Source organism: Zea mays, chromosome 9 (genome assembly GCF_902167145.1).
Source record: "Zea mays cultivar B73 chromosome 9, Zm-B73-REFERENCE-NAM-5.0, whole genome shotgun sequence".
In the NCBI taxonomy this organism is placed as follows: domain Eukaryota; kingdom Viridiplantae; phylum Streptophyta; class Magnoliopsida; order Poales; family Poaceae; genus Zea; species Zea mays.
The window spans coordinates 161,629,405-161,652,114 of NC_050104.1; the positions used below are offsets into that span (position 1 = coordinate 161,629,405).

Below are 22,710 nucleotides of genomic sequence, written 5' to 3' on the forward strand. Positions count from 1 at the left end.
ATAAGCTAGGTGATGCATACATTGTGAGGAAAATCATCTCCTTGCTACCACAAAGAAAATATGGGATCATTATCACCATTCTTCACAACTTGGAAGATTTGAGCCAAATGACCTCGACACTCATGATCGAGAAGATTGTGGCATTTTAAATATCACACAAGATGGTCAAGACGAGGAGCCAACTTCTTCAAAGTCGTATGTTTTTTTTTGCAAAAGAAGGCTCCAAGCTCAAGCTCCTCAAGTGAAGAAGAGGAAGAAGATAATGATGATCAAGCCTCTACATCATTCTTTGAGGACGAAGAAACAGTCTGATGCATCAGAAAGGAAATGAGGATGATTCACAAGATTAATCTAATGGGTGTGCCCCTGCAGGTCGAGGATCTTCTCTTTAACATTGACAAGAAAAGACAAAGAAAGAGATGATGTTTTGTATGTGGGAGAAGGGCCACTTTCGAGATAATTGTCCAAATTCGGTCGAACCCAACAAGACGAGGAGCAAAGGCAAGGCGCTTACAAGTGTCAAGACTTGGGATGATTCTTCCAACGAAGATGAATCTGCAAGGACCCGTAGCCACCACTCTTCATCATGCTCTTTACGATCTTCACACAACCTAGCTCCGACATGTAAATTTGTGTGTGTTCTAGGCTCTGGACAGTGTGCGCGGTGGGTACAAGATTTATACTAGTTCGAGCAGAATGTCCCTATATCCAATCTTCGGTGGCTTGCACTACCGGCACAATTGTTGATCAATGCTCGTGGTAGGGGTTACAAGCGGGCGAGAGAGAGAGGGGAGAGGCTCCCAAGTCTCTTATGGTGGAGGAGGCGGAGCTAAGGGCTAAAGAGTGGAGCCCAAATTAAGTCTTGGCTTGGCAGCGAGGCTTCGGCCTCTAGGTCCTCGTCGGTGCGTCCTACTTTCACCCGTCGGTACGTCGTCTGTGTCTCGGTGTCCGTCTGGGCGTCTGTTCCCCCCTTCTATGTGTCTCTATTCTCCCTATGACTGACCTCCTCTTTTATAGACCAATGAGGGGGTCGAGTGGCGGTGGCTTCCTCAAGGAGTCACTGGGCGATGGTAAAACCGAGCGTTGTGCCCCGGTGAAGCCACGTGCGTCCATGAGCCCCGGGGTCGCCTGGTTGTCTTGTATTCTTTATAGCGGACGGTGTTGGCAGCGTAGGGCCCGAGCGCCATTATTCGAACTACGCCAACCCCTAGCCTTCGTAGCCTGAGGCTCGATGCGACTTGTCTTGTTGTGTCCTACAGTCTGCGCATTCAGGTCTAGTCCAGATAGGTCATGAGTGCGCCGCAGGAGGGCGAGCCATAAATGCGCCACAGTCCAAGAGGTTCGTAAGTTATGAGTGCACCACAGCCCGAGGGGCTCGTAGGCCATGAGTGAGAGGCGAACTGGCGCCTCTGCCTTGGCTCGACGCCAATCATAGTTAATGCAACCGATCACTTATGGCGGGTCGAACTCGAGCCGAACGAGGGATGTTTCCCTTTGGCTCGCCCGACCCCTTATCTGGTTTCGCCACGTCCGACCTCGAGCTCGGTGCCGCGGGGTTAATCCAGAGGTAGATGCTTACAGAATAGACATTTCATTTTTCCTCCAGTTGACCGACGAGCCCCAATCGCCAAAGACTTTTCCTTAGCACGCTCGCTGACCAATGGGCCCCAAGGATCTGGGATCTTATCCCCGACTATTGTATCCTATGTCCAACAGATATGTGCAACAAACATGCCCAATATTGCTTTTTTAGCGCAAACCCACTTTCAAATTTTAGACATAACTTCTTACTCCAATCTCTGAATTTGATTCTAAAGTTTTTAAAAAGTTAATAAAAAAGTTTACAACTTAAAGTCTTGTTAATATAAGTATATCCAAAATCATAAAACACTTCCAATTCAACTATCTCTGTCTAAACTTTGATGTAAACTTTGATAGCTTCTACTTTTATTTGTCTTTGTGCCCAATCTTCTACTAAGTGTTTTATACTTTTGACATGTCTTAAATATTCAACATGGTTTATAATATCTTGCTTAAAATGTTAATCATCCATATCATCAATTCGTTAGTTTATCGAAGTTTATAATATATTGCTAGAAGTCCTGATCATTTATACCATCACTTTATCTAAGTCCAAGTCCTCCAACACAAATAATCATATTATTCGTCAAACACCAAAAACCCATCCATTCTACTTGCAATCCCATTTGGTGTGCAATTTTAAAACGGCATAGGAGTATAGACTGATCTTGAAATGTTCCGTTCTCTGAGAAAACAGAATGGCATCAAAAATATAATTTACAAACATGCCTGCAACTCAACTCACTATCTAAGCTGAAGTTCGCACCATCTACCATTCTGACATAGTTGAATCAAATAAGTGAACCAGTCCACGGAAAAATTTGCACCTGGAGCATCTGGCGATCAATAGTAATTCCTAGCTACCAGGCAAAGCACAGGCACCCAAATAGCTGACGTGACGCACTATGTATTTCCGTGGTCTGTACAAGCCCAGATAGGGTAGCACACAATTTACAGTGCGAAATAGCACAAAAACAGCACTAACAAAGCAAATTACTTTATTAGTGACTGCCATCCTGCACACTGATTCCTTCATCTACAGCTTTTGCGCCGCAGGACCTAGCCACTGACTCAAACAGTTTCTCAATCTCAGGTGCACTATGTGTAAAAGACCGGTTCCAAAAGTTGTAACGCGGATTCTAACACAAGAAAGGTACATTTAGTGATAGTGTTTGCAATATTTTAATCAACCGCATGAAAAGAAACAGGTCACATACCTTTATCAATTCAATGGAAGTAATAAGTAACCCCCAAGGATGGGGGCGGTTCACTATTAGACGCTCCAGAAGAACCCTTGTTATTTGCTCCTGGATAATCTCCTGCTTAATCACATCGCATGGACATTGGAGGGTATGTCATACAATCTATACTATTAGCAAATATACAATATGGTAAACACTAAACAGTAGCAGCCTCCAAAAATAAATCAGGTGCTACAGGCAATGGGATGTGAAAGCATGCGAAGGTTGTTTGTTACAGAAAGAACAACATTGAACCCAAGAAAGCAAGAACCATACAAATAACATCTCACAATACCTGGGTAGCCTCAGCAAATAGATGCAGAATGATGAAGGAGTAGTAGTGTGTATGGCTATTTGGATAGCGCAGTTGGTTTGCAATTGCATTCAACAGAAGGTAGCGGCCCTCTGTATCAAAACTTGTTATGAGATTTGTGAACATCTCGGTAGCTGTTTCAATCTGGAAACTGTCCATCGTAGGCGTATGTTTAATCTGCTGCACTGATGCAGATGCATTAGCCTTGTTCTGTTGCAGTTGTTGCACAGCCTATATATTGATTAAAGGAGGTTAGAGGTAGAAACCATGTTTCTTTAGAAAAAGAAAGAATTACAGAACAAAAAATAAACAAATTAATGCAATTCCTGGTGAAGGTTCTGCCATCTATATGCTGTGAGGTAGGACCTTAGCAAAAGCTAATTAGCAAGACGTTCAAATATACTGGCTGGTGGGAGAGATGCATTGATAAGGCAAATCAAAGCCTCATGCAAGTTTGGATCTTTCTCAAAGAGCAAACAAAGATGAGGTAGGCCATTTTTTATTCTTCTGCAGAAACGCATCGTGTTGTGACCTCATAATTACTTAAGTGGGCTGTGGCACATCAAAGCAGCACATCATGAGTGCCAATGATAATAACATGACCAAAATAATAATTCGAGGATGCTTAAGGTGATGTAACAGCATAACTTTCATCATTTGGCTCTTCGGTGCATACTTTAGCATAATGTGTATTCTACTATTCTTTGTAATGAGAAAACTAACTGAGGGAAAACTCACTTGGATGCCAACATAAAGAACAAGTGAATTGATCAGAGGCACATTGTAGCGTGTCCCAGCAACAGCTGCTTCATTCTGAGGCAGCAGCAAATTTTGCTTCAGGACACTTAGAAAGGAAGAGCCTTCCGGCCTCTGTGAGATACCAAAGTGGGAACAGCATGCATATCAGCCCATGAATAGCAGTCCAAAATTATAAAAAGGACAAGAACAAGAAAAATATTTGACCTTGAGATATTCATCAAACTCAGTCTTCAACTGCTTTGATTTGAGGGTACCATCAACATCTGACATGATTCGTGGTGCTATTGAAATTTCAGCCAACAAATCAATCTGTAAAACAAGGAAAAAAAATTAAACTATGCCCAATTGGTGTTAGACAGAGAAAGCACTGATTCACATATAGCATGTACCTTTAGATTAGGAGTAGAAGGGTCTGGCAGTCTCATGTTACGTGGAAAAGCACTAAGAATGACATTGCGCATTTGAATGCAACTTGAAGGAATCACATCACAGAAACTGAAGTGGTAATCACAAATAAATTCAGGAAAGTCATGCAGTAATACAAGCAAAACTCTCATAGTTCCTTTGTATAAAAGGTCCACCTAGAAAAAAAGTAGATACAGTATAAAAAATACCGTCTATGGGTCTATGGGAGTAACGAGTGCGAGAAAAATTAAGTATTCCTTGAATCAAGCTAGTAATGAGTGCAAGAAAAATTTACCGCCTCTGGGAGTTCAGCATTTCTCAGATATGGTTCCATGAATTTGAAAAGAGCAACAAGCAACCGCTGAAAAAACGGCCAACCTTTCTGTGAATTGGACATCAGCAATTTTGGCATGAAGCTCCTATGACTCACCAGCTCAAGCCAAGCAAAGCTACATAAGAGGATAATTTTAATCAGATAATACAGAATAGCAAACACAGCATGTGTTCAAAAAGGTTTGTCGATACTATTTGCCAAACAGTTTTTGCAAAACAGATTCACTTCTACTAGAGAATCAATCAGAATCACTCTATCGAAGAATCAGCTCTCGAAACTAGAGAATCATGGAGCGGAGCTCTACCAAACGAGCCCTAAAGAAACAACAACAAGAAGCAGGTACTTGTACGCCTAGTGATAAAAGCTGATACCAAGTAGAGGGAAAAAAGAATCGGTTTTGATTTCATGGTGCAGAAAAGAACAGTTCCAAGTACGGAGGTTTTCAGGGTTTTAGATTGGCAAAAACAGAAGCATCCTTAGCTGTCTTCAAAGACTTGCACAATACAGAAATTGCCCGAGGTTCAACAACATGTAATAAGAAATTTTCTCAGAACATTGCAGAACTAACATAGGACGCTTCCTATATTGATGATAGGCACATGTTGGGTCATATGCTCAACTTCTCAGTAATTATGGTTTTACTAAAGATTATTAACCATCTTTGATATAATAAAAAAATGTTTGCAACGTGAACATGAACGTTGAGCTGCCTCGGTGAACCAATTTCCACACCCATCACCTGAGCAGCAAGAATTGAGGGTTGGAACTCCGTAAACACGAGAAAAAAGAGAAGTCTCGTTTTGTGAGCTCATTAATATTACGATCCCAATCCAGATTAAACGATGTCAGGTCAGTTTGTACACCAAACATTTATTGGGCCACCAAGACATTATTGCTTCAATGTAGCACATGTTATGGATGACAACCAAGTGTGTAGCAATGTAAAGCTTATAGTTAAGCATAATCACCAGGAATTGCATACATAGCACATGTTTTTCAAATTCACGTAAAGATGACACAATAATTGAACACACCAACATAGAAAGGTAAATTCATAAGTAGACCAAAATGATGGACAGACCTCCAGGCAGGAACTCTCAAGGGTTGTAGCAAGTGGAATGCATTGGCAAATGCAGTCAAAACCTGTCGCCGATCAATATTACTATATCACAGATGGACCAATAAAAGTATTAAACTATACATAGCTAGCGATGCATACCTGAAAATTAGAACCATCATGATGGCCATCAGTAGTAGTAAGGTCATAGAGCCAATTTATAAACAATCGGAAGTATGGTCGGGGATTAAATGAAGCTTTCTTTTCCTCAGCATCTTTCTGAATGGTCCTCACAGTAACAGAAATAATCTAGACAAGACAAGTTGGAAAATACTTGTTTTATGAATACATGTATATGTTCAAAAGCCATAACTAATTTGTAAAAACGAACCTTGGAAAGTATACTGCCTTTATTTGGTGTTATCTCCACTGAAGAGTACTAAATACAAACAAAAAGCAAGCAATTAATAACACTTGAGATGGGGTTTTATCGATCTTAGATGCATTCCAATATCTCATAAAGCATCATAGCCATGAATTCTATTAGCTGGTATTACCAATTGCCAATAAATCAAGGAGAAAATAAGGAATTCCCTTCTAGAGAAAAATGGAATTAATAATTAAACAATATAAAGATCCCTACCGGATATAACTCCAATACCCAGCTCAACAAATAGCTCAAATGTTACTCGAGTACCATGATGCCAAAGGGTCTCTAGCCCTAGTGGTTAAGGCTTAGCACCTCCAAGAACCCGGGTTCGATTCCCTTTGGGAAAAAAAATTCCGGCTTGGTTAAAAAATCCTCTCATTGTGTCTCATCAGCTCTTAGGTTACGATGTCATGTGCGCCACCCTCCGGTTGGGCCGTTGCAGAGTGGACGGTTGACGCCGGGCTGTTAGTGATGGGAGGTCAGGGTTCGGGGATTTTCTCGGCCGGACCAATGTTTCCGTCTCTTCTTAATATAATACCGGATGACGGTTATTCCCTCCCCGACCGAGTTTTTTTACTCAAGTACCATGATAATGCAGCTAAGTAGAACAGAACAAATTTGACACTATAGTACATCAATCATTCTGCTCTACACAAACCTCAATAGCAGAAAAATAAAATATAGAACTAAACATAACAGAACACAGGGATCAAAATCTGCAGTCCCTCAGATATCCAAAGGCCTAAATCTCATGAAAACGACTCTTTAACAGCCAAATACATTTACTCAACTTTAGGCTATCCCCAGCAGCTCCCCTAACTCATCCCTTATTTCAAACTTCACTCTGCAAAGAGTGTCAACAGTGTCATCTACAGTGCAAATGTCATGTTTTACACGTTCCACTGAAGACAACCTTAAACAGTTATGACGCATGGTCACAACGAAATCAACACTGAAAAACTGCAATTCGAAAAGTTACATTTAATACATGTCAAAAATCCTTTAGGTACCTTGAGAACCATAACCACGAGCTTTGCATATGAATCAATGGAAAAATATGAAATATGGGGTTGCTGTGGTGATTGCTGAGATGATCCACCAGGAGCAACAATTTGCTCGGAGACTAGAGAGTGTGTAACAGCAAGTTCCTGAATGATTCAAAATAAGTATCCAGGTATGACAAAGTGTAGTACAAAATCTGGTAGAAAGGTAGATTCATCACCGTGAGAATATGGAAGAAGCGTTCAGAGATATCATCTCCATTCAACAGACTATCCTGCTCCAACTGTGTGACAAAACGACTGTATATTGCATCACTAGCATTTACATGACTACATATCTGACACCACTCAGAAAACAGGACTGCCACCTGTACATCAAACAATTTAACAGATTAGCTAATAATCTAGCACATAGATTCACGGTATAGTTGTTAGAATGGCTTGAGCAAGAACCACAACAAAATACAGGTAACACCACCAATGGAAGACATTGACAGCTTACTATCTCCTGGTTGAACTAACATGCTAATATGTGATGGCATCACCACAATCATGACAAGGAATTCTACGAATAGAAAAAGGATCATTTCAAGATACAAAGAAAAAATTTCTCATCAAACCAAACAAAAAACTCATGTGTACACTAAGGAACTCTGATTCCATACCCAAAAAATGAAAATGGAATAGAAGGAAAACAGAAACAGAACCAAAGCATCTAATTAAAAATGAAAAGAATAGGTTTATGTAAATCAAACTAAGGTTCTTGTAAATCAGAAGAATTCATAATACATAAAACCAAGTTAAGCATGTCAACTGAACCTGATTTGGATCAATTAGTGTAGTTTCATTAGCAATGCTTTCCTCTTTGTTTACCTGGGCAGCTAGAACCTACAAATTAAGAGAAACACGATTAAAATAAAAAGGGCAGACATTGTGAGGACAAGAGTTATCGAAGAATATTCAGACGTGAAGGCAACTAATATGTTTAGACCAGATCGTTAACATTTTTATCCTTTAGAAGTTTGACCTTTTCTTCCTTCCCAATAACAACAAAACCAGTAGGGGTGCTCACATTATTCCTTGCGATCCCAATCAATTGTTGCAACGATTCAGGTGAACCTGGTCCCCATGCAAGCTGCAAACCCACGTTCCCTACCGTTGAACCTGGTCTATGGATAAATACTAAAAGAAAATAAAGAGCAGGTCCAGAAATATACATACTTTCGATATTGCATCAACAACATTGTGAAGCTCTGATATGCTAACAGGATCTTGTGTAATCAATGTTTGGACAAGAGACATTGCAAACTCCGTTGCAACCTCTGAGTAGGACAAAAGAAAGCAGGTAAATTCAACTAACTGAAAAACAATAACCATCTCATCTAAAAAATGTAGAATAGTCAAAAACAATAATCCAATCAATGACGTTCTCCGATTTACACGAGGCAAAATGTGCAACAAGTATGCCAGTCCAGAAGACTAAACAAGGACCGCAATCTAATACTTGCAGTAACCCGGTGGGCCATTGATGCTAGGCCAAGGGAAAAGTTGTGGGGCTGCTCGCTTCGGATTAAAGCCGGTTGATGGGACTGTTGTAGCTAGGTGTGGTAATGGATCACGATCCAAATACCCCTTCACAAAAAATTAGAGCCCTTAAATAATGTTAGTTAAAAATAAATAAAAATAGGGCCCGAAACTAAGCCATATGTTAATTCCTTCTCATGTTCTCTTAAGCCATTTCTTCCCTGCTGAACATTCTATGTATTTATGTCGCTTTGTTAATGGATACAGTGAACGGTCTCAGTCCCCCCCCCACCCAAAAGAAAGAACGAAAGCACGCACACATACAAGATATTGATTTCATTTGCATATGCACCTTATCAGTTATCACTCATTATATTGTAAGATTCACATAAATCATTTAATTCAATTGCAAGAAAGGTGAAATCCATTTCCGTATCACAGTTTCAAGACAATTTGCCCAGTACAAGTGAAAGGGCCTCTAGCTGAGTTGGTTAGGTAGTCTGAGTAGCACTCCTCAGGTCTTGCGTTCAACTCCCCGTGGGAGCGAATTTAGACTTATCTGTCTCACGCCAAAGCACAGGTCTAAGGCTCGGCCCTGGTCGCAGTTGTTTTCACATGAGCTTTGATGCCGCTGTGTATGGGTGGGGCAGGGATTCGAGAGTTTTCTAGACCCGTGTGCGAAGGTCTTCTTCATAATACAAGACTTGGGGTTGTCTTACCCCCCGCAGTCGAGTTTTTTTTTACCCAGTATAAACTATAGTTTATATAACACCGACAACATTGTGCTAACTAAATTGTAGAAGATCTCGCTCAAATATTGAATTCAGCATTTTATGCTCCCTCTGCTCACAATTTGATGTTTTAAGAGTTTATGCTACAAGATTTCAAGTGGCATACCTACATCCTCCTAAAAACATGATTCATTTATCTCAATTGGTTTGTCACAACAATTTACTAGGATATATAATCCAGGTAAACATGTAGCGACAGAACAGGTGCAAAGTACTTTGAGACCATCATGTAGCTTTTTGTTGATAAATGTGCACAAGTATAAAAAATAAAAAATGAAACGTAATATTTTAAATCTCAACGTACTATTTCTTCCCCCATCAATTAGCTTTGTCAAATGAACGTTGTACTCCCCAAGATTCAGCAACTTGGAATGAATAAGGCCAAAAATGATTTCAATGTTAAACTTCTTCTCTTCATCTGAATATATTACCTGAACAAAAAGATTAACAAACAAAAACAAAACAAATATTTTGCTTTCAAATCCTTCATGATGAACTATGAAACAGAAGAACCAAACCAGGGCAACATCAAGCTAATCAACTTCTTCAAAAAATAAAATGAGATGGTACTAAACAAAATGGTATAGAGTAAGAGTTCCATATGTAGACCCTCCCACCGAATCATAGCTTACAGGTTAATATTTGGTTCGTGTGTTTCATATTGTTGATGTGTTGTTCGCGCAATTAATGCTATTGATATTAAACATACAGAAGCAATACTCAAACAAAATTTTACTTTAGTGTCATAGAAGACCCAAAAAAGCTTCTCCAATGAAAAGAAACCTATGAACTATCAAATTTCAATAATCTCAGTCATAGAATATATATGTATATAAAAATATAAAACTGAAACCCAGGTAAAAAAATAAAACGGAAATGGAATGATACAAAATCAAATCATAATTAACTTAGTTTGGGCAACATGTCTAGTGTAAAAACGATTAGGGTACTAACATGCTAACATCAAATCTTATCCATTGGCTCTATCATCTACGACTGAGTGAGCAGTTCCACTTGGGGACGGACACGATCTATTCTATAAAAAACATAGGGGTTCTTTAGAAAATAGTCTGAGAGGAGGTGAGATTGCACTCAGCCGTAGATAGTGGTTCCGATAGACAAGATTTGATATTAGAATGTAGCATCATAATCGTTTTTACACTAGATATGTTGCCCTCAGTTTGTCTCAACAAAAGAAAATTCAATGGTAAAAACTACTTCCTATTCCAAAGTATTAGACATTTCTGCTTTTCCAGATACATAGATTTCATTACGCAGACAACATGGAATACAAAGGTACAATGAAACATACCCAACTTGTTAACTCTTTGACAACAAGCTTGCAGACATCTCGTATTGCAATTAAGGTTGCTAGAAGCCAGGAGACATAAGCACTATTTGATGCATTATCGTACAAACTTTTGAAAACCTGGGACATAATGCACCAAAACAAGCTTGCTGTTAAAACACTCAAAACAGTAAGTTACAAAGAACAATCAACTGAGAAATGCATATTTTCCTAATCAAACAGATCAATTACCTTTTGCGCTACTACTAATGCAGCCTCATCACGGCTAACACACCGGCGTAACATATCAGGAACTTCTGCAATAACAGACTGAATACAAATATTACATTAGGTATCATCAGATAAGGAAAGGTAGCGTATATTGGCAAAAAATAGACTTATGAAGCACAGAGCTAACAAGCTGTAGCATACTAGCACAGTATGTATGCCACATTTTGCTAAGCAAATAGGCACTGAATCCTACAATAAATATTAATGTATCAGAGCAGTATAAACAAAGCACTGTCTGACCTGAATTTCCACATGTTTACCATCATTAGCAATCAAGGCTTCCAGCTGTAGGGAAAGAATATACATATTAATTTATCAATAGGTTTCCAAAGAAAACAAAACCATCCATAGTAGATTACAGGTAAATCAGGGGAAAACTGGATGAACCAACTCACAAACAAAATAGGTAACCAAATGATTATAGGCTTTCATCGAATTTACTGAGTAAATATGCTAACATGAAACTAGTGTATACTTTGCAACATAGTTGTTAAGGCGGTAAGGCCACTAACCCCCTTTTCATCTTTAAGCAGTAAAGCGTAAGGCAAGGCGGTGCCTTAAATATATTTCAAAATAGAAAAATATTAATATTTGAGAAAGTGTTTAGGACAAAATATTTTTTTTTTGAGAACGCGCAGGAGAACTGCGCATCTTATATAATAAAGAGGAAGAGAAACATTACAAAAGAGGAGATGTTGCAAAGCAAATCTCCCAAAGACCCACAAAATTCCGAAAGAAATTACATAGAAGTACTGAAACTAGACCCGACCTCGCCCAGGGCAGCAACTAAGCCCATACTACCGACCTCCTTAGCTCCTGCTAAAACCCAGCAAACACACTCATCTGAGAAACATCTAAGAATCCTGGGCAATGAAGGAGACTCCCCATGAAACACTGCTCTGTTTCTCTGAAGCCATAGGCACCAAGCCCCCAGGATTATCAGAGAGTTAAGTCCCTTTTTCCTTGTCTTGGTAACTCTAAGGCACACCTTTCCCCACCATTCTGAAAAATTTCCCTCATCAGCAGTCGGAGTGAGATGCCCCAAGCCAATAGCAGCAAGAATTGTATGCCAAAATTGCCGGGCAAAAATGCACGTAGTAAGGAGGTGCTGAATTGTCTCTTGGGCTTGATCACACATTGGGCAAACATCTGGGTGTGGCAGTCCCCTCAACTGTAATCTGTCAGCTGTCCAACATTTGTTTCTTATTGCCAACCAAAGAAAGAACTTGCATTTGGGAGGAGCCCAGGTCTTCCATAATCCCCACCTGCCAAGTATGGTCTCTATCAACCAAAGTGCCTTTATCAAAGGAAGGAGTATACAAGACAATTTCCTACTGGTGCAGCAACTTACCAGATCATTACACCACTCAAAAGAGCCTCACATCCTGCTGAAGTTGGATATTTCAAAGGCCTTTGACTCGATATCCTGGCCATTCCTGCTTGACATGTTACAACACTTGGGTTTTGGTCGAAGCTGGTGCAACCTTATTAGTCTGTTGCTTTGCACTTCCTCTACACGGATCCTTGTCAATGGCGAGCCTGGGGAATACATTCTGCATCATAGGGGTCTTCGGCAAGGCGATCCTTTGTCCCCCATGCTGTTTATCCTTGTCATGGAGGCTTTGAATGCTATGGTCAGTTATGCTTTCAGGGAACATATGCTGCAGCCGATTGCAAATCAACATGCCAAACATTGTATCTCCTTCTATGCTGACGATGTTGTTTTGTTCATGCGGCCCTCTCATCAGGATATCTCAGCAATTATCAGCATTTTAGACATCTTTGGTCATGCTACTGGGTTAAAAACGAACATCTCCAAAAGTTCTGTTACACCCATTCAATGTGGAGCGAATGAGCTGACCACCATTTCTGCCTTATTACCATGTGCTACAAAAAATTTTCCCTGCACTTACTTGGGGATTCCTCTATCAATCCATAGGCTTGCTAACTCTGATCTCCTGCCGCTTGTTGATAAAGTTGCTGATAAACTTCCAGGATGGAAAGCTAATCTTCTCAGCCGGGCTGGTCGTCTTGTCATGGTTAAGACAGTGTTGTCTTCTGTCCCTATCTATCTTATGCTTGCTTTAGAACTCCCTAAATGGGTTTTTAAGGCAATCGATAAGAGGAGACGAGGCTTTCTTTGGAAGGGGCAAGGTGATGCAAATGGAGGTAACTGTCTCGTGTCCTGGGAAGCTGTCCAGCGGCCTCTCAAGTATGGTGGTCTGGGTATTCTCAACCTGGAGATGTTTGGATGGGCCCTACGTGCCAGGTGGCTTTGGTTACAAAAGACTGACGCGTCAAGGCCATGGGCTGGTCTCCCTATCCGAGTGCACCGTAATGCAAAGGCCCTCGTTGATGTGGCTATTACCTCAGTGGTAGGCAGTGGTGAATCTGTGAAGTTCTGGTCTGATCGTTGGCTCCTTGGTAAAACTGTGGCTGAACACTGTCCAACCCTTATCCAAGTGATTTCTAGAAGGGCTTTAAAGCGAAGAACAGTAGCTGAGGGGCTCACAAATCGTCAATGGGTGTCAGATATTCGGGGAGGATTGTCTGTAACGGTCCTAGTAGAGTATCTGCAGCTATGGAACTTGGTTGATGGGGTAGTTCTGCAACCTGACATCGCAGACCAACACATCTGGCGCCTCTCTGCTCATGGTACTTATTGTAGCAAATCGGCCTATGATGCTCTCTTTGTTGGCTCTATCCCTTTTGGCCCTTGGCGACGTGTCTGGAAGACCTGGGCCCCCTTAAGATGCAAATTCTTTGTATGGTTGGCAATCAAAAACAGGGTTTGGACAGCTGATCGACTTGCAAAAAGAGGTCTGCCCCATCCAATTGCTTGCCCTCTGTGTGATCAGGCTGAGGAAACCATCCAGCATATTCTTGTCTCCTGCGTGTTCGCTCGGCAGATATGGACGTCCATGCTACACAATTTAGGCCTCCTTGCCATTGTGCCTCAGCATGGATGCACTCGTTTCTCAAATTGGTGGTGCCAAAGTATCAAGAAAGTGGAGAAGAGTCTAAGAAAAGGTCTTAATTCCTTGATCATTTTGGTTGCTTGGGAGATTTGGAAGCACCGTAATGCTTGTGTTTTTGAGGGGGTTGTGCCCTGCACCCAGCGAGTTCAGAGTGCTGTGATTGAGGAGGGCAACGTCTGGTGTTTGGCTGGTGCATCAGCTCTGCAGGACCTCCTGCTGCGCCAGCTCCCTAGGGGACCTTAGCAGTTTTTCCTGCTGGTAGTCGTTTTTGGTCGGGTTGTTACCTTGTGTGTGTGTGGTGCGTTGTGTTATTGCCGGAGGGGTCTCGGCCTAGGGGCCTTTGTAATTAGGGGTTGACAAGTCTTGTCTCTCCTATGTTCTTTTTTTCTTCTTAATTTAATGACACGCAGCTCTCCTGCGTTTGTTCAAAAAAAAAAAAAAGGCTCAAAAACAGTAGAACCTAATAAAAAGACCTTGTAGCAGGATTTAGTGGAGAACACCCCTGATGTCTCATGTCTCCAAACATGGCGGTCTTCCTCCTGAGAAAGCTGCACATCTCCTAAAGTATCCCATAAGAAAAGAAATTGCTGAATTCCAATCAAGGAAAGGGGGGGGGGGTTGATATGTGCAATCCACTGCCTGTTTTCAAGAGCCTGAACCACTGTCATAGAGGTAAGAGCTCGCTTAGCCACCTTGGACACCACTTCTGAAGCAAGATCTCTGATGGAGCATCCATTAAGCCACTTATCTGTCCAGAACAAGGTATTAGAGCCATTGCCCACATGAGAAATCAGGGATGCAGCAAAAAGGTCTTTAACATGTTGCTGAATGGGGATGGACAAGCCAAGCCAAGGCCTATCCCGATCTGTTTTTTGAAGCCAAAGCCATTTGGCTTGAAGGGCCCAACACATGTGTTGTAAATTAGGGATCCCAAGCCCACCATACTTCAAAGGTCTTGTGACTGAATCCCATGCCACAAGGTAGCTACCCCCATTCACCTCTTTTCTCCCTCTCCACACAAATCCTTTTCTGATTTTATCAATTTTGTGAATCACCCACTTAGGGACATTCATTGCAAGGAAAAGATAAACTGGGATGGCAGAGAGAACAAAGCGCACAAGGGCTGTCCTACCAGCAAGGTTGAGGAGCCTAGCTTTCCAATTTGGTAGCCTATCTGCAATCTTGTCAACCCAAGTCATCAAAATATTTCTGCTAAGCTTCTTATCTGAGATAGGCAGCCCCAAATAAGTGCAAGGGAAAGAAGAAGGGGTGCACTGCAGAATGTTACACCCTTCCTGCAGCAAATCATCCTCACATCTTATTGGGATGGCACAACTCTTGTGCAAATTAGTTACTAGGCCAGAAGCTTCTCCAAAACAGTCAAGAATGAGTTTGACACAATTTAGCTCTTCCACCCTGGGCTTGACAAACAATACAACATCATCTGCATATAGAGATAATCTGGACTTCACCATGGCACCTTCCAGACTAGACAACAATTGTTTTTCTTCTGCCACTCTGAAAAGGCTACTGAGCACATCCATCACCAAGACAAAGAGCATTGGGGAGAGGGGATCCCCTTGCCTCAAACCTCTGCGATGTCTAATCAGCTCCCCAGGAAATCCGTTTAATAAAATTTGAGTCGAGGAAGTAGCCAGTAGATTGGAAATCAGATTCCTCCACCTATTACCAAAACCAAGGTAGGATAAAACCTCAAGAAGGAATGCCCAGGAAACAGAATCAAATGCCTTTGTTAAATCCAGTTTCAGAAAAAGGCTGGCCACTTTTCTCCTGTGCAATGACTTAATTGAGTGCTGGACCAACATATAATTGTCATGAATAGATCTGCCCCTAATAAAAGCACTCTGATTAGCCTCAATCAACTTGTTGAGGAGAGGAGCAAGCCTATTGGCAAGGACCTTGGTGGACAGCTTAGCAAAGCTGTGAATGAGGCTGATGGGCCTGTAATCACCAGCAGAAATGGGGTCTGCCTTCTTGGGAATCAGAGTAATATATGCTGTATTCAGAAGCCCAAACTTTTGTGAATTACCAAGGTGAAGGGCAGCAAGGGCAGCCATCAAATCTGCCTTAATTATAGACCAGCAAGTTTTGTAGAATCTCCCTGTGTAGCCATCTGGCCCAGGCGCTTTATCTGAAGGAAGACTGGCAATAGCCTCCCACACTTCCTCCTCAGTAAAAGGCAGCTCAAGAGCAGACAAATCTATAGGATCTCTGTGACATTCTTCAAGCTTCAGAGTTAGCCTTCTCTGGGGGGCACACCCCAACAGATTAGAGTAAAAATCATGCAGCACCTCCTGCTTTTGATCATGAGATGTGACCACCCTCTCACCATCCAATAAGCTATATATATGATTTCTTTTCCTGCGACAGCAGGCCTGCATATGGAAGAAGGAAGTGTTGGCATCTCCATCTTTCAGATACTGAACTCGAGATCTGAGCCTTGCAACAGTTCTCTCCAGTGAAGCAAGGACCAGGCATTGTTGCTTGAGTTTTCTTAACAGCCATAACTCATCTGGGGATAACACCCTGCTGTCTTGAGCCATTTCTAGCCTGTGTAAAATCTCTCTTGCTAAACCCAGTTGAATTTTAATGTTGCCCACTGTTTTGTGCCCCCAAGACTGCAGGGCTCTAGTTAGCCTCTTGAGCTTCAGAGAGATCCTCTCCAGATGACCACAAATTGGAAGTGGCTGGCTCCAGGAATCTGCCACCAACTCACGAAAGCCTGGCATTTTGGTCCAGAAACTCTCGAAATGAAATCTCCTTTTCCCTGTACCTTCTTCTTCACGCAGCTTTAAAATCAAAGGGCAATGATCAGAATCTTCTGAGGCCTTGCTGAATAAAGTAGCCGCTGGGAACAACCCTTCCCAGCTCGAAGTGCAGAAGACATGATCTAATTTAACAAGAGTGGGGGCCTGTCTCTGGTTAGACCAGGTGTATCTTCTTCCAATCAAAGGAATTTCTTTCAGCTCCTTTTCATCTATCCATCTTCTGAATCTTCTCAACAGGGCCCTGTTGATACAGGAGTTGTTCTTGTCCTCAGACCTGGAAATCTGATTAAAGTCACCTGCCAAGATCCAAGGCCCATCACAGCCTGCCCTGACTTCACTTAACTCATGTAGAAAAGCCTGTTTAAGATTATCTTGATGTGGCCCGTAAACCCCTGTGAACCACCAAAGTGGGCCTGAAGCCTCCTGCAGCTGAATAGAGACCGAGAACTCCCTGATCACATGACTGCTGTGGGTGAAAATTCCATCTCTCCAAGCCACTAAAATGCCTCCTCTTGTCCCCTGTGCTGGACTGAAAACAAAATTACTGTAACCAGCACCAAGGATGGAAAGGATATCAAAGTCCGAAATGTTGCTCATTTTGGTTTCCTGCAAACAGATAAGTGAAGGCTTGAAGTCCAGGACTAAGGTCTTGACATTATCTTTCCTAGCCCTACTATTCAATCCTCTCACATTCCAAATTAGAAAGCTGCACTGGTCCATTGAGAAAAAGGAAACACGACCAGACCAAACGATCCAAGCTTACGCGAGCTCAGATGCATCCCAACCAAACAGAGCTGCCAATGCAGCGATGTGCTCTCTGGACAGGGGTGAATTATATAGAGCAGCATATCTGCTAGCGTCTTCCAGAGAGATATTGCCATGCCCATCACAGAATCCCAACTTCTTGCAAACAGAGACTGCAGCATCGGAGCCTAACTCAGGCGGGATCTTGGCCACCCTTCTGGACCTCCTAGGCTTGAAATTTCTTGGAAGGGTCCTCTTTCTGCGTTTAGGGACCGGTGGCGGGCTCAACAGACCATTAATGGCCTTGGAGATGTGTTGACTAAATTCTTGCAAGGGGGTCGAGGCTGCCAAAGACACTGCCTGGGAGTGAACCGGTGTGGCATCTTTCCTTCTAGAGTACACCTTCAAACAAGGTGGCTTTATTTGCAGACTATGCTTGATAATTTCCCAGGGGTCCCTGACCTGTGCAGCAATGGTGATGGGGACCCTCGGGTCTTGCATGTTTGGCACAGAGGCCTGATCTGAATGAACAATACAGAGACGCTCTGAGATCTGTCCAGTCCTGTGACACCCGCCAAATTCCTCCATCGTTTGAAAATTGGTTCCGTGGGGAGGCCCAGGAGAGATGGGCACCGGCACTGGCCCAGGGGAAACCGAAGGGATGAACGACGGTAATGGGGAGCCCGAAGCGTCTACCCCTGTTCCCACGAAACCCTCCGAAGCGTCCACCCCTGTTCCCACGAAAACCTCTGCTGCCGAGGCGCCCGGAAACTCGACCGACGCAGAAGTCCATCCAGACGCAGAGTCGCGCGCCAGAGGAGGAGAAACCGAAGCGGCAGACCCTTCCCCCAAGGGGACAGGGAGCGCAACCGTCCCGCCAGGCGCAGAGTCGGCGCGGACACAAGGCCCGAGGCACGCGGAGCCGTCGCGGACAGCAGACCCGATGCGCGCGGAACCGGCACGGGCACTAGGCCCGAGGCGCGCGTGCACAGGTCTGCGAACAGACGCCGTAGATTTTGAATGTGGACTCTTCCGCCGCTTGTCATGGTCTTGCTCGCGATCGTCGCCGGAGTAGGGAGGCGGTGGCGGTGGCAAGGAACTGCTGTCCAGGATCCCGTCCGAACGGAACACTTGCACGGAGATTGGGAAAACCAGTGTGCGAGGACTGGGGTCGGAGTCACAGGCACGCGGCTCCTCCGCAAGAAGATCCAACTCCGTCGGCACAAGCCCTGGCTCGTCGCACCATGCACTCAACTTGAAGACTGAAAGATCGACGCCTTCCGCGGACGCTGGGTGCACATCACGGATGAGGCAGTGCTCATCAAGAAGAAGCGAGGCTGTCTCCAACCCCCAGAGATGAGCAGGGATTCCTCGCAGCTCAATGTCAACTGGTACTGGCAACGCTCGCCCGCCGACGGCCAAGGCATGTCTGGACCAGCGTTTGATGTGAAGGCGAACAGTGGGAGAGACAAAAGGCATACCGCCGTTGAGGACCCGGCAGGCAATCTCCTCACTGGGGAGGAACGCGACGTAGGAATTTGGCGCAGCACGACGGAGGTCGAGCGACTGCGCATCGAGGTTGAACCTCGCAGCGAGCGCCTCAGACACATCCGCGGCGCAGCCAGAATTCGTCTGATCAAAGACAGTGATGATCAGAGCCCGCCGAAGATTTTCTTCTTCCTGGAGGATCTTCCTGGAGTACTTGATGATCCGCGTGGTCCTACCCGTTGCATGAACAAAGCTTTGTTCGGCACAATGCTGGGCGGGCACCTCGATTGCTGCTTCCTGATCTTCGCTATTCCTCTGGCTTCCTGATCTTCTCCTCCTCTGACCACGGCGGGTGCGCTTCTTCAATCTTCCAACGTCATCAATTCCACCAGCCTCAGCTCTGCCAGCAGAACTATCACCAGAGCCAGCCATCCCAGAGGACTGGGAGACAGGTCTCCACACCAGGCCCCGTCGTGGCTGGGGTACGCCTGATCGCCGGCGCGGGCACACGTAAGCACGGTGCCCAGGCAGCCGGCAACAGAAACACCTCACCAGCCGACGACAAGCAGCAGCACGGTGGGAAGGGGAAAGGCAATTAAAACACTTCCCCCTAAGGTCGGACGGAACGACCCTGGGGAGAAGAGGAGGGGACTTGAGCGGGCGAAGACGACGTCGACGAGCTTGTCTTCCTTCAACCTTCACCCAGCCAGCGCCATTATCGGCCTCCCGGCCAAGACAGGGAGCAGCCCTGGGTAGAAGAAGAGCCTCCTTGTATGACGGTCTCCGTCGATGGAGTCCCGGAGAGTCAACGGGAGAGAACGCCGGGCTTCCGTCGTCGCGCCACCTAAGGGCCTTGGAACGGCCAGCGGCCAACGGGGTAGAGGCAGTCTCCGGCGCCAAGGGAGAGGAAGGAATGGCCGTCGGGCCTGGAGTAGGCACCGACGTGGGGCTGTGGGGTGGTGAGGGTGGGGCGCCAGGGCGGGAGAGGAGGGACGGGGCTGGGAAGCACATGGCGAATAAAGAAGAGAAAAAGAATAAAGAAAAGAAAAAGAACAGTCCAATCAGCCCAACTTAGCCCAGCTGGCCCATTCAAATTAGGTTAAGCCCAACTAACCCTCTCTCCCCAACCATGTCCCAGCACCCGCCGCCTCCCTCTCCAAGTCCCAAGCACCAACCGCCTCCCTTTATCCCCTCCCCCAGCCCTCTCTCTCGGTCTCTCCTAGCCGCTTCTCCCTCTCTCTCTCTCTCCCTCCCAGCCGCCCTCCACCATCGCCGCGGCGCTGCCCTCCCCAACGCCGACCTCTGCCTGGAGAGGTCACGGACAGGAGGGGCCACCGCGGAGGTGAGGGGTCCAGAGAACCTTGCCGGTACAGCGTGGAAAGTTCACGATCACGGGGGGAGGGGCCGCCGCCGCCAGGGGACCAACACCGCCGCTGATCTCTCCAAGGCATCATCATAGTGTCGCCATATACCTCTCTGAGAGACAATGAATTGGCAGAAAATATGATGATTGATTAATGGGAGCAAAGGCTCAAGTACATATAGGCAAAGATGTCTACAGAAAAGGAAACAATCACAAGAATAGGTAACAATCGTACACAATCCTATCAAGGAGATCCTTGCTTATTGTGACCAATTAACCAAATAAGGGACAGGTGCACAAGGCAACAATCATGTGCCTAAAATAGCACAAGCTAACCCCCCACCCCCCGCGCAGTCAGATCGTCAGCCATTGTGCACGTTCAGACTGGTCCTGAATTCGTTGAAGACAGAGGATGGGAGGCCTTTGGTAAGATATCGGCATACTGTGATGTCGTCGGCACATGTAGGACACGAAGAGCACCGGCGGCAACCCGTTCTCTGACAAAGTGTAGATCAATCTCAATGTGCTTGGTGTGTTGATGCTGGACAGGGTTGGAGGTCATGTAGACGGTGTTGATGTTGTCACAATACACTAGTGTTGTGCGGCGAAGAGGAGCATGGAGTTCCAGGAGGAGCTGGCGCAGTCATGTGGCTTATGTAACTCCATTAGCTACAACACGATACTCGGCGTCAGCACTAGACCTGGAGACAGTGTTCTGACGCTTAGAGGACCAAGAGATGAGGTTGTCACCAAAGAACGTAGCATAGCTCGAGGTGGACCTGCGTGTATCCGGGCAACCAACCCAATCAGCATCGGTGTAGACCACAAGATCAGTCGTTATAGATGATCGTGGCAGGAGGCCAAGATCAAGGGTGCCACGAATGTATCGCGGAATCCGTTTCAGTGCGGCAATATGTGGTTCCCGGGGAGAGTGCATGTGAAGAAAAACTTGCTGAACAACATAGGCAATATTAGGCCGAGTTAATGTCAACCAATTCAAAGCACCAGCAAGACTACGAAAATCTGAAGCGTCAGTTACCGGCGCACCATTAGCTGAAGCAACCTTCAGATTTGTATCACCGGGGTGAGACAAGGCTTGCACTCTGACATCCCTGCGCGATCAAGTAGTTCCACCATGTACTGCTTCTGAGAAGAAGGCCATCGCCTGAGGGCAGAACATGCATACTAAGGAAGTGGTGTAGCACACCGAGATCCTTCATGGAGAACTACTGTTGGAGGGCCGAAATGATCCGGCGCAGAAGAGCAGGTGAGGAAGCGGTGAGGACGATGTCATCAACATAGAGCAGCAAATAGGCAGTGTCAGATCCACGCCGAAAGACAAAGAGTGATGCGTTAGACTTGGCCTCAACAAATCCAAGGGAGAGCAAGTATGTGGCGAACCGACTGAACCATGCGCGATGAGCCTGCTTCAATCCGTAGAGGACTTGTTCAGACGACAAACGAGGTCGGCGTGTGCAGGGTCTTCAAATCCAGACGGATGAATGCAGTACACCGTCTCAGATAGAGTTCCATGCAGAAAGGCATTCTTCACATCAAGCTGGTGTACAAGTCATTTCCGGGATAGAGCCAGGGAGAGAACTGTGCGAAACGTAGCTGACTTTACCACTGGACCGAATGTCTCAGAAAAATCCACACCTGGGTGTTGGGTGAATCCTCGAAGAACCCAACGTGCCTTCTACCGCTCTAGTGTCCCGTCGACATTGAACTTGTGTTTGAAGACCCATTATGCAGAAGGGTAGCATGCTCTTCCTCCATGGCAGCGTGCCAACTCGGGTCAGCGAGGCCACCACGGTAGGTCTTGGGCACCAGGGAGAGATAGGCAGCATGGAACAGTGCTAGAACGTGAAAGCCACGTTTCGCGCGTGTCGCCATGGGGTGCTGATTGGTCACTAGCTAGATAGCAACAACACCTTTGGGAAGCGGCGTTGGAGATGGAGCGACCAGCTCCGAAACAGCATTCGTGCGGTCTCAGCACGCGTAGACGTTGGTGATGATGTGCACCTGAGGTTGTAGAGGCGGGAAGCCCGGCAGTGGGCCGCGAGTGGCGGCACCCGACTAGTCGAGGTCCGGGCACGTAGCCGAGGCCACACTTGGCGTGGTGGAAGACGCTGTTGAGGCCGCGCGTGGCGCGGGTGAAGACAGCGGCACCACATGATCTATGGGGGGCTACTGATATTCCAGGGTCGCCGGGAGTTCCTGTAGGCAAAAACATGTGTTGCGGTCCAATAGGATCAGGCATAGTGTAAAGACCATCAAGAAAGTCAAACGTTGCAGGAGGGTGTGGTCCATCGCGATCAGCAAAGGAAAAGGTA

The 22,710-nt window shown here is 45.0% G+C and overlaps 1 protein-coding gene across 10 annotated transcripts in view; it reads right to left on the minus strand.

Moving 5' to 3' along the window:
- Window positions 1-2,218: 2,218 nt before the first annotated feature.
- LOC100502409 (uncharacterized) overlaps window positions 2,219-22,710 on the minus strand; it is a 59,469-nt gene continuing 38,977 nt past the window's right edge. For 4 of the 10 annotated variants that reach the window (XM_020543809.2, XM_008660772.4, XM_008660769.4 and 1 more), the window contains exons 33-51: window positions 11,256-11,300; window positions 10,977-11,054; window positions 10,749-10,865; window positions 9,741-9,867; window positions 8,343-8,443; window positions 8,149-8,256; window positions 7,941-8,009; window positions 7,343-7,489; window positions 7,131-7,268; window positions 6,082-6,129; window positions 5,853-5,999; window positions 5,715-5,776; window positions 4,595-4,748; window positions 4,284-4,475; window positions 4,099-4,203; window positions 3,874-4,005; window positions 3,118-3,366; window positions 2,799-2,900; window positions 2,219-2,720 (exon numbers count right to left, since the gene is read on the minus strand). In XM_020543809.2, coding sequence (XP_020399398.1) covers window positions 2,583-2,720; window positions 2,799-2,900; window positions 3,118-3,366; window positions 3,874-4,005; window positions 4,099-4,203; window positions 4,284-4,475; window positions 4,595-4,748; window positions 5,715-5,776; window positions 5,853-5,999; window positions 6,082-6,129; window positions 7,131-7,268; window positions 7,343-7,489; window positions 7,941-8,009; window positions 8,149-8,256; window positions 8,343-8,443; window positions 9,741-9,867; window positions 10,749-10,865; window positions 10,977-11,054; window positions 11,256-11,300 — 2,259 coding nt within the window. In that variant the 3' untranslated portion in view covers window positions 2,219-2,582. The remainder of the gene's footprint in view (window positions 2,721-2,798; window positions 2,901-3,117; window positions 3,367-3,873; window positions 4,006-4,098; window positions 4,204-4,283; window positions 4,476-4,594; window positions 4,749-5,714; window positions 5,777-5,852; window positions 6,000-6,081; window positions 6,130-7,130; window positions 7,269-7,342; window positions 7,490-7,940; window positions 8,010-8,148; window positions 8,257-8,342; window positions 8,444-9,740; window positions 9,868-10,748; window positions 10,866-10,976; window positions 11,055-11,255; window positions 11,301-22,710) is intronic. The other 6 variants (XM_020543811.2, XM_008660773.4, XM_020543810.1 and 3 more) reach the window with 2 other exon arrangements.